Source organism: Amblyomma americanum, chromosome 11 (assembly GCF_052857255.1).
Source record: "Amblyomma americanum isolate KBUSLIRL-KWMA chromosome 11, ASM5285725v1, whole genome shotgun sequence".
In the NCBI taxonomy this organism is placed as follows: domain Eukaryota; kingdom Metazoa; phylum Arthropoda; class Arachnida; order Ixodida; family Ixodidae; genus Amblyomma; species Amblyomma americanum.
In genome coordinates this window covers 93983104-93995438 of record NC_135507.1, presented here as the reverse complement: position 1 = coordinate 93995438, position 12335 = coordinate 93983104, and the positions used below count along the sequence as shown (strand labels likewise).

The 12335-nt window shown below is 46.1% G+C and overlaps 1 protein-coding gene across 1 annotated transcript in view; it reads right to left on the bottom strand.

Annotated features, from left to right (window-relative positions):
• Positions 1-9320, bottom strand: part of LOC144110268 (TBC1 domain family member 7-like) — a 32225-nt gene extending 22905 nt beyond the window's left edge. Inside the window, exons 1-3 of the mRNA XM_077643111.1 lie at positions 9078-9320; positions 7702-7886; positions 4898-5038 (exon numbers count right to left, since the gene is read on the bottom strand). Coding sequence (XP_077499237.1) covers positions 4898-5038; positions 7702-7886; positions 9078-9267 — 516 coding nt within the window. The 5' untranslated portion in view covers positions 9268-9320. The remainder of the gene's footprint in view (positions 1-4897; positions 5039-7701; positions 7887-9077) is intronic.
• Positions 9321-12335: the final 3015 nt, after the last annotated feature.

Sequence of the window (12335 nt, the reverse complement as noted above, 5' to 3'; positions counted from 1 at the left end):
TGGCTTCCTGTAAAGGAAATTCACCAACAATGGCCTCAGCAAAAATGCAATACCACTGCAAGAGTTCTTATGCAAAGCAAGCGTGGTACCTAGTTGAAAACTTAAGTAAGGACAAAGCACTCAGCAGTGTTGAAGGCACAAACAACTCATGCAGATGTCCATCACAAATGACCTCCATGACTTTGTGCTGTGATTTCAGAGCGTTGTCGCTAATACTCGTGGTCTGAATTAGGCCTGTGAGATGGTGTTATATGGTCTAATGTATTTAGGGGAAATCCCCAAGGTAGAGAAGATTTCAATTAGAGAGTAATTACTCATCAGCATCCACCAGAGTGCAGTCATATGGCTACAAAGGAAGCCGTATGACTACCAGAAGGCTGTACTCAGGTGGTTGCTGAGAAATTGCTTCCTAACAGAATTATGTCGTACCCCCACAAGACTCAAGACAGGCCTTTTCTAGCATCCTAACACCAATCTATTTCCCCAACTCCACATCAAGTTTGTATCGCAGGCCACTTCTAAGTGAAAAAGTTAAAAAATGCAACAGCTTTTGGAACACACACTGAGTCGCCCTTCCTTCTCAAGATTTTTTGAGAATCAACATAAGGGTTGACAGAACAAATGAATGAACCAAACACCAAGCATACTCAAACCATCGACGCATGGATCATTCCAAGGTTCCACAAGAATTGCAAAACTCAGACATGGTAGTATAATTTACAGGATATCCCGTTTGATGTCTGAAGATGTTTGATTACTTTTCCCAAATACAGAGTAAGATGAGAAGATTGCATCTACAGCTGCAACTAGATTCCACAAATACCCTTTGTGTGTTAAGGTAATTGTGTTTTAGATAGTCTAGCCCATGTTTCTTTTTGCCTTTTAGGTTGTACATTTTAGCCACATTTCACAAATGTTTATCTTAGTGTGAGCGTACTAAAACCTCCAATCTCAGATTTCTCTGATTCTCGTATATCCAAAGCTTCTCTCCATCACCCTGAGGTTGCTCAGGAAGAGCAACCTGGGTCTCACTAGCCCCATCGGTGGCAGCACCTGTCATCGCACGGCAGCGGTGCACCCCTTAACCGCAGCACCAATGCGGCAGGAATGCTATGGAGGATCCGAGGGATCTATGAATGTAAAGTACAGAATGACCAATTCCACATGTATGGAAGTAACCCACTAATACTACTGCGTCATACGGTTCATGGTTTATGGGGGTCTAAGGTCCCAAAGGGACTCAGGCTATGAGGGACACCGTAGTGAAGGGCTCCGGAAATTTCGACCACCTGGGGTTCTTTAACGTGCACTGACATCGCACAGCACACGGGCTTCTGGAATTTCGCCTCCATCGAAATTCGACCGCCTCGGCCAGAATCGAACCCGCGTCTTTCGGGCCAGCAGCCGAGTGCCATAAACACTGAGCCATCGTGGCGGCTGCATCATGCTCTTAAGGCCAAGCTCAAGTCTGATTTCGCCTACCTTTGTCTGAAGCCTTAGTGACCTTGAAAACTGAGCCTCAAATGAAAACCGAAGTGCTAGCGCACCTAAATTGCATTTGACCGAGCCACGCAAAACTGTAAACTATATTTTTTTGCTTTGGAACTGTATAATCTTTCTACCTAGTCGCAAGCGAAGTGTTATATTCCTCTCTCTTCTGTACTAATGCTTGTATTGTACAAACTGTTAAACTGCAGTTGATGTCATGTGCTTATTTCTTTGCTGTCACACATCCGACTAAACTGTACTGCCGCCTGGCAGTGATTGGGTTCCTGAAGCATGTCAAGCTGTTCTAACCCTCTTTAGCTGAGGGACCCTTCAAGGATAATTCTGAGAAAATAAAGAAAGAAAATGAAAAAATGAGCTGCCCAGTTAACCCGGGAGCGTGAGCCAGCTGCAATGAAGCATTATGCCTGCACCAAGCAGTCTGAGGCACCTCTATGGAAAAGGAGATAAGGCAGGCAGAGCAGGGGATTAGGAAGGAAAGGATTCTGGCAGGAAAACAGCAGCCAAGGCGTTACCAGTACACTAGGATAACTAACAAAAAAAAACTTTCAGGCCTTTAGGCCTGTTTTGGAATGAAGAAATGAAAGCACCAGTTATCTTGCAACTGCTTCTCTCCTCCACCACCACGACAGTGCAATGAGCTTGCCAATGAATATGTTGGCGACAGTTGGGCTAATGTGGTTTATAGTTCATTGGGGCTTAACGTCCCATGGCGACTCAGCCTATAAGGAACGCCACAGCGAAGGGCTCCAGAAATTTTGACCACCCGGGGTTCTTTAATGTGCACCGACATCGCACAGTACACAGGCCTCTAGAATTTCGCCTCCATCGAAATTCGACCGCCAAGGCCAGGATCGAACCCGTGCCTTTCGGGGCGGCAGCTGAGCCCCATTACCACTGAGCCACCGTGGCACCAGAAGTTGTTGGGCTAATGTATTCTCACATGTTCATCAAAAATGCTTCCCAGCGTATGCATCAGCATATGCATGTCCCTCAGAGCACATTCTTAAAACAAAAGAAAGTTGAGCAAGTTGGTTTCGCATATACATGGTCCTGCCTTCTTGTCTGTCATCCCTGTTGTCTTGCGCTATCATGTATATGAGCACGTTCTGCATGACTAATGTGAATGAATGTCCACACATGCGATTCAGAATCCATTGCTTGACCTGCGGCCTGTTTACCTGTCTCCCCAGCAAAGCTGAGCACCCATAGCATATATTCAAGGAGATCTCTAGTTTGGGCTAGTTGGTTCATGATTCACAAAGAAAACGGCATGAAATATGGGGACAAAAGAGAAACAAATGGTGTCTTTGACTGGTCGCTCCCGCTATCCGATTAAGATCTGGCAGAGTGGGAGCTGCTCTCGCTCTGAGTGCATAGCGAGACTAGTCAAGCCGAATGGTCAGCGTGTTTTTAGATCGGAAGCGCAGGAGGCAGAAGGGGGATGTAACTTCCGCCACCACTACGAGGCACCACTGCTGATGTCAACAGTAGCCGCATGTAATGTCCCTTGATTACCTTTAGCCGCACACAGTTTGCATCGCGGTCGCCGCTTAGCCTGTATCGATCGCTACCCCGGCTTTCCGTCCCACGGGATGCTCATTTTCCGAACATCGCCTAGTGGATAGCACTGTCGTCCTCGTCTGAGCTGCTGCTGGAATCGCTGTTGTCATGCAACAGCAACACAGACCGCATTCCTAGCGTATGCTTATCCGGCGTTTCTTGAACATGTTGTCTCACACAGCGCAGCACCCGCAAAACACAACGCAGCAAGCGTGACTGCGTCAAAAGCCTACACTTGCTTCTGCCTACGCGCAGGGGACGCCGAGGCCTTGCACCGCTTTCGTGAAATGGCGGAAGTGGCCGTTTTCATGCCGTTTACTTTGTGACCCATAGCGTGTCCGTCTTGTTCTGCACTTTAGTCTTTCTGAATGCTCTTTCGTTCATATCCAGTTCCAATGAGCAAACACGCTTTGCTGGAGGCATCCTCTGGCTGCAGATTTCTGTTCACAAGGTTCTGTATTTATTTTATTTGGTTACATTCCTGCAGATGTTTATACTGTTACTGCAGCATGCTGGCAGCTTATGCTCACATGCATGCCGTATAGAGAAGACAACTAACTTTTCTGTGGATTGATGACGTGGCAAGCAGAAACATCTTGCCTATTTCTGCATATGTTTCCATGAACTTTTATACGAAAGTGCCTTTTGTATGCACGCCAAGCACGAAAGTTACGTGCACTTATGGGGAATGCTCTTCGCCATCTCGAGTGACACTTCAGGCTACGCGGTGCTAAATGGGAAAGCAAAGTGCACTCGTAGTGAAAAAAATGGTGACAGACAATGAGCGGAATTGTTGATGAGGTCGATGAAAAACAAAACGGACTCTTATATATTGATTGTTTGACTTCATGGCACAAGTAAAAGACTACTCAAAATTCTGACAACAAACAAGATGGGTGCGTGCAGTGGAGTTGCATCTGATCTCGTTTCTTTGTTGTGTTGCTTCGCTTGTAGCGACAACAAATACATATTTTTTGAAAACAGTGCTATAGCAAAGTGAACTAAACTTGCAAGTACTTTTTATGCACTAGATACACACTGTGCTTTCGAAGTCGCTGCTGGCAAGGCCACGCATTCCGCCCTAAAAGTGTGTTCTGTGGACGCACTGTGACCTGAGTGCACATTTCAGCAAGTACACTTATGTTACGCCATTTAGTTGTGCAAGAGTGCACTTTTAGGAAGTGACACTCTTCGCAAGTGCACTTCATTTGGCATGCTTGACAGTGGTATTATACTCTCTCAGTTAAAAACAATTAACACGTTCACAATGTCATCCCAAATTTAACTAGATTAGACAAAACAATGAATTTTGAAGTCAGTGCACTCAAAAAGGTCTGTTGTAAGCAATAAAGCTGTTAGTTTATCTTCGAGCCCTGAATAGTTATTTGCAATAAAGGAAGAAACTGAAGTATGAAAATACTGAAGCAATAAAAGAAAAATTTAGCAGATTTACTACACTCCTCAATGTTTCAAGACCTATTTAAAACAATGGAGGCACTTCATCACTATTCATACTAGGATACCACAGAGATGAGGGGCATTGAGTGAACAAAACACGAAGCCTCAGAAAAGTGATGCTACAATGCCACCGTTAAACTCCGTGTACCGATGAAGTATTACACTGTGTGTGTACTGAGCTGTGTTGGTATACCCACTAATAAACAAACTAAACATTTTTTTAGTAAATTCGGCTTTTCTACTAGTCTTGTCCTCCCTTAATGGTCATCAGTTTACTGAGCTGCACCCATTGTGGCCAAGGGTACGGGCCCCACAATTTGTACAATGATATGGTCTGCAGAGAGGAAGTGAAAAGGCCCCGCCTGCTGACCATGGCCGTGGCATCAATGGCGAGCTTCTGGAGGTGCTGCCAGAAGTTGCGCGTCAACCAGTACGCCTCCTCCTCCCGGCTGCAAATCTTGCTGAACACAGACGCAATGCTCCTGATGTGCTGCACCTCCTCGTCGCACATCTGGCATGAAAAAGCACACACAGCTGAACTCGGGAGAAGCTCAGGAGACACCAACTTGCTGCCCACAGGCTATACCAAAGCACAACTTGCTGGGCTTCTAAAAAAACATATACAATTCCACATAACACTAGCAGGCCAGAAGTGTATATGTTAGAGGCATCCAATAACAACAATGACAATGATAATACGTACAGCACTTCCCTTTGGTTCAGCATGACAAGTGCTTGCAAGGTGACACTTGCGTGCAGGATGCCACGTTGCAGCAAAGTTAATTTAGTTTAATGTGCTTAGGGGAAATCCCTCAAGGTATATAGTAAATTTGTAATAAACGAGTGACAACTCATTAGCGTAATTTAAGCGCAGCTATACACTACAAAGGAGAGCTGTGCAGCAGGGGATGGGAGGGAGGACCTAATCCTAGAGCAAGCTGTGTAGTAGCACTGTGAGGCCACATATTTAAAAAACAGCAGACACTTAAACTAGAATATGCATGCACAACTAATCTGTTCTAGAACACAGAAGGTAATGACGTACTGTGACAACACTACGTGCACCAGTCAAGCGCTACCATGCATGTTCGGCATTTCGTCTGACTAAGGTTGGGTTTATTGGGGTTTAACGTCCTAAAGCGACTCAGGCTATGAGGGACGCTGTAGTGGATGGCTCCGGAAATTTTGACCACTTGAGGTTCTTTAACGTACACTGACATTGCGTAGTACATGGGCCTCTAGAATTTTGCCACCATCGAAGTGTGACCGCTGTGGCGGGGATCGAACCCACGTCCTCCACTATAAGCACCCCTATAGCCAACCACTATAAGCACAGAGCCACCGCAGTGGCTCAGATCAGTGGACGGACTTCGGACACCACGATAGCAACCCTGATTCCATCTCTTATTAAAGACACCAACAAAAGCAAGCTTATGATTCTGGATTATGCAATCAAAACTCAGAGGTTGAACAAAAACCTGGACGACACTACCTACCCTTAAGAGTACATTGCAATAGCATTACAGATCCCTCCCGTGCAAGTACTCCTTCTCTTTCACAGATTCATAGATCGCGAAGAGTCCCCATACAACTTCTGGCATAGTGGTGCAGCAGTTAAGCAATGCGCCACTATCCCGGCAGGTGGCTGTTTCATACACAGCCACCAGTGTTGCTTGTGAGACCCAGGTCGCTCTTCCCGAGTAGGTGCAGGCCCAGGACTCATTTTTGAACAGTTCTTCGGGGGGCTGTCCATCTCTTGACCAGTGAGCTGATGCGCAGTGCCACGGTGGGAAGGTGGCAACTGCACTGAATTTATTGGAATTAATTTCACTGCCACCTGCCATGTTGGGCAGGGTTGCCACCTGCCCCCATGGCAGGTGGGGCACCTCTCTTTTGCAACACAGATGGATGGAGGCCGGTTTTTCTCATGAACAGGACCTCCAATGCCATTGAACCTAAGGACAATGCAACAAGCTATGGAAAGGAAAATGGCACGGGTAATGCTAAGAGACCAAATGAAAGATGTGTGAATTAAAACACAAATGTCAGCTAATGAAATGCTTGCTGAAATGAAGAGAAGGAAATGGACTTGGATCAGTATATGTAGTTAGGAGAACAGACAATCAATCACCTGTAGGGGTAGCAGAGTAGATTCCATTTAAGGGGTAGCAAAAAACGTAGGGCTACAATGATTGTGCCATGTGGGAAGATGACATATAAAAAATTTGTTGGGCAAAGTGATCATAAATGGCAAAGGACCGGGTTAACTGGTGACCAGTGGGACTGATTCATCCTGTACTGGACATGATAATGATGACGACAATGAATTAGCTTTGTATATCTAGGATTTTTGCGCATGCCTGTAGACTCCATTAGAAAAAACATACCACCCAAAAACTGACATCGTTGGTACCATAATTCCAAACTGAAGAAAACCTACTGGACTAGGCATTCTATACTCATTATTCGATTTGCGTTGTTCTCATTGATGTCCCGTCAGTTTAGCGCCAGGTAGTGTCGCGCAGTGACCAAACGCTCCGCGTGTGCTACCTTGGACGATTAACAGCTGTGCGCCCCAACCCAGCTGTTGTGTGCAAAATGTTGTACGCGTGTTTTACCGTTTCTTTTATTAACTCTGCACGCACACAACTTGGACAAATGCATTGTTATGTAAATAGTGTATTTATCACCTCTACCTCTATCCTTTCTTACCGTCCTCTCACCTCTTTCATTTCACTTCTTCGAACTGCCTGCTATCCTTTATTTTCGCTGCCCCAGCTCAGGTGCTGCTGTAGTGATGGTAGATGCCAGGGTTAGCAAAAATCTTTTACCTTCCTTTTTGTTCTTATTATACATTAAACACTTACTTCTATTTACTACTGTTTTCATCACACCACATTCATGTCTTCATTCAAAGATGATTCTAACGCAGTAAACAGCTGTCTGCAATGAACAGACCTATTTTTTTAAGATACAGTTTTTTAAAGTGAGAATGAGCTTCCTATGCCTGAAAGGAGCTTCTTTGACCACTGCAAAATATATCTTACACCATCATGATATGCAGTTATGTACATAGACTACCTACATACAATGAACATTCCTCTCATATAATAACATCATGGTGCATTCACTGCAATAACATGTGCCGTTCACCAATTAAGAACGTGCCATTACCTGTAGCTCAATGTCGAGGTTCAGCATTCCTTCTCCAACAAGATACATCAGGACAATTGCATCGGGTTGCGGCGTGTTATTTCCAACCACTCGCATAACTTCCAGAGCACGTCTCAGGTCGTTGTACTGGTCCTCCTCATCCTTCTCGAAACTTGTAATGTTCTCTTCAAACGTGGGTAGGATACCTGCGAGAGGCCAAGAAAAAAATGTTATGAAACAGCTTTCTGCAACCTGTACGCTACTTGAAATCGAAAAAAAAAAAACTGCAAAGAATGAGCATCTTATTCTGCGAGTATCTTCAGCAAGGGCTACTGGCATTATTTTATAGCCATGTGCACTTTAATCAGTCATTACGAATAAATCCAGCTTTTCTTTTAAAAAATTGCTGTAACTTCTTACTTCGTTATGTCAGTCTCTGGTGTCGAGCGATATTTTAATTTTCGATTTATTTACAAACAGCCCCGGCAAGTATCTAGAGCCACGAACTATCAGCTTTAAAAGAATGAAACAAATCTGAATTCACATTAAAAAAAAAATCTACAATCAGTTTGCTCCAGTCCAGTTGTTGGCCGAATGTTATGCAGACGACTGCTGCAAACCTAACGGTCGCATTCCTATGGCCTTGCAGGACCAGGGCCTTAATATCAGGTGTCAAACACTGAAAAACATAAATCGGGCAACCCTACAATAGCTTCCGAGAAACAATTTCGATGTTGCGCAAGATTCATCCCGAGAAAAGGAACGATAAGTAAACAGCGCTATCGCGATAGAAACGCATGCGTTCTGGAAATTCAGCCGCACGGCAACTTGATGTAGTTCTAGGAAGAGCGTCTCGTATCACGTTCTTCGCGGGAGAGAATCACTAAACAAGCAAACCATTCTGCTTCGGGGTGCCGATTAAAGCTGCGCTTGTCCGACCCCTGAGACCGCATAGGTAGCGTATGGGCAATGTATACAGTATACCGGATCAACAAAACACGAAAATGAGAAACAGAAATAGGGACGCAAAAAAAAAATTAATTGAAAACAGCATACGGGGGTCATGGGACGTGCCGGTCGGAGAGAACCAATAACGTCATGACTAACGACCTGCCGGAAGACAGAAAGCTTGAACAGCTGGGCCTCTGCCCCGTCGTAGCTGTTTGCCGAGGACAAGATAAACAACGCCGTTTTATTTCTGGTACGAAATTCCTCGACAGGGCGTTCGAGAGGAACTCGGCAAGGGGTCAGGGCGTGCGCACACCTAACTCCCAGCGACGCGGCAAGAACGGTCGCAGCGACGAAGACAATGGGGCAACGCGACACCAGCGCATGCGACAGCGAGCAGACGACAAAGCAAGATGGATGCGTCTTCTTTTTCTTGCGCGAGGGCTCACCTAGCAACACTTTCCAGACGGTCAGTCGGTGTACGGTGGGGAGGCAAAACTTTCGGCAGAAGTTGGAGAGCTTCTTGAGGTCTATGGGCTTCTCGCTGAGCAAGATTTCGAGCGACCTGTTCTCGTTTATTCCGCGGAATCCGACTTTGTCGTAGTAGTGTGCCCGAAAGTTCATCTCAGCTGCTGCCATGACACCAGCTGCGAGCTGCCGACGGTGGCGCCGCTCCTGAGCAAGCAGCCGTCAACACTTGTCCATAAAAATACAAAAGGTTGCCGCATAGTAAAATAATTGCAATATACAAAGTCAAACTGCGTTGCTATTTCTTCCAAAAAGAAAGTGAAGAACATAATGAAAACAAATCTCACTCCTGTTTGCCTCAAGCAGACATGTCCATGAAACAGTCATGTTAACGTGTTTACGTTCTCATCGAGAGCGCTACTTTGGCAGCATTATAATGTTTTCTTCGTGCAGTAATACATTAGTCATCAGCAACATTTTGTTTGGTCCGCTACAAATGGCCACATGTAAAAAACCGTTGTCACTAGCACAATCAAAGGCACAAACACTTTCAAAAACAGCCTCAGGCTACAATATGCTCGGGCCGAGTTGGGTGTGCGCACGCCCTTACCCTTGTCGAGTTCGACTCGAACGCCCTGTCGAGGAATTTCGTACCAGAAATAAAACGGCGTTGTTTATCTTGTCCTCGGCAAACAGCTACGACGGGGCAGAGGCCGAACTGTTCGCTTTCTGTTTCAGTTTCGCAGCTATCATGGACGTCGCTGGAACTAAAGGCGCTGCAGTCGCACTTTTCAACGCATGTCGCGCGTCGTCTGCTACACCTCCCGTAAGGACAGGCTGGGGCGCGCCCATACCTGCAAGTAGATTCATTTTTTCCGGCGTGAACAAACGAGAATGTGGTCTAGCTCGGGTTGGTACATGACGAAAATAACACGATACTTGCAAGGCACAAAGGTACACACATTCATGTTGAGAAGAACGACGCGATAATAAACGAGGCGCGCTTCTCCTCTGACGTTTTGTGTGTGCCTCGTGCCATCCAAGCACTTTAGTTACTCAGTGCGTTTCTTCGTCGGTTATAGCACTGAACACCATATGTTGTAACCACAAAACTGTTTCAGCCTACCAGCATCGAGCTGTGCACTGCTACGCCGCATGCTGATGACATGAACTGTCAGGCGCTGCAAAGGCAGGAGATCAACCAGTGCTCTTTGAGTTCCTTGGTCTAACTTCTCAGAATGCTGCCTTGAGTGCCAGGACCTTTCACTTTCTTGTACCTCGCGGAAGCTGTCTGTGATGAGCATTTTTCGACTTTTTCGCCGCCTGTTCATCAAGATTTGCATCTGCACCTGCACAGGTATTTAAACCACCTATACTTCCATCAGAATTCTCTCAATGTTGGTGACAGAGGCTGCAGTTTTCAACAGCTGCTTATGCAGCTTGTAGCAATTCACGAAGCAGCTACCATATTTTTGACAACATCCTTCGGAATTATGAGATGGCCTGCAGCTAGCCTTCTGGGTAGGGGTAGAAAATTTCATGCACCTTCTCTGCTAATCCATACAGTATTATGCATTTTTGTCATGAACACTTCTAAAAATTTTCCTGTCTCAACGGCTGGCTCGTGACAAAACTGCGCACAGAGCTTGCGCATTGTGATAACTTTTGAGTCGTAGCAAGTTTGACAGCGGCACGTACTTGGTTCAGACGCACAAGATAGACCCTGCAGCCCCATAGAGTTTCTAAATATGCTGCGCCCATCGACGAACTGAAAGCCGCCTGTCCCAAGGTTGCCGCATAAGGGCGGCGGTGGTGCCATAAAAGGACCCGAGCACCTTTCCATGGCCGGTCTTAAGGGAAGCACGCGCTTTTTTAAGGCGAAAGCCTTTAATGGCTCGTCGTCGTCCGTTCGTCCGTCCGTCCACGAAAAATCTGTTTTTTCCACGTTTTTTTTGGCATCCGAAATTTCCGGAAATTTTACATCCCTACATGAGACAGATACTGCGCCGTTTCCTCCCCCCCCCCCCCCAAAAAAAAAAAATTCAATTCCAATGGGCCCTCACTCGAAACCAAGACGAACTACAAGCGGCCATGAAGCAAACAGGTGCAGTGCAAGTCATGCCGCAAACAGATAGCCGTATTCCCCACCTTCGGCAGCCACACCGAAGTTTGGAAAACCGCTGGCGCAAGCAAAAACATAATCGCAGGCTCAAACAACGCATGACCCAACTGGCGAAGGATATCGAACAACATACTCAGGTTGTAGCCTATCCGAAGTGGACGCGAATTTGTTACTCTATTGATGGTAATCTCGGGTCGAAAAACACATGGCCCTTTCTTCGACGGACTCCTCAAAAACTGCCACCTCGAAGGAAGTCACCAGATTGTTACACCACTTCGAGGGTACTGACGACTACCTCATTTCTTTTCTCAAAAACAAATATATCGCTAAAGCTCTCCCCGCCCCCGCTCCTGAATAACAAGGGAGTACGAACCCCCAGCTAGACGAGGAAATCTCCGAGGCAGACGTCTGGGCAGCCCTGCAGCAGCTATGTATCACCTCAGGCCCAGGGACAGATGGCATAACCAATGAAGCAGTCCGTAACTTCGATGCGAAATCTATTAAAACAGCTACTGGAAAGAGGGTCGCATTCCGCAACAGTGAAAACACGCCAACATTTTTTTTTATACCAAAACCTGGCAAACCCCTCCGACTGAAGAATCTCCGATCTATATCCCTCACCTCCTGTGCCGGTAAAATCATGGAACATGAGCTGAACAATATGAGCCGGTACACGGACGACAAGCAACTGTATCCGCCCACCATGCTCGGCTTTCGGCAACACCTGTCCACGCAGGACGTCATGCTTCAACTGAGAAATGAAAATTCTAGACCCATACGTCTCCCACTTGCCGAGAGCGCTGCTTGCACTATAGACCTTGTCGCGAATTGGTAACGCGTCCCCAACTGCCGAAGGGGAACGCTATCGCGTGCATGTTCGAACAAGAGAACAAGAGGGCAAAGAGATCAAACAAAACAAACGAAGCCGTATTTGTAATTTAAAGTGAAAGAGCCAATAAGAAACGAAAACACAAAGAAATACACACACTCAACACGCGTACAACACTACAGTTTAAAGGAAAGAGTTCACCAGATATTGTGCGTCCCAGGTGAAGCGGGGATGCCTTGTATGCACGGCGGACGCGGGTTGATCAACTGCGACGCGTCGCTGGCGTTG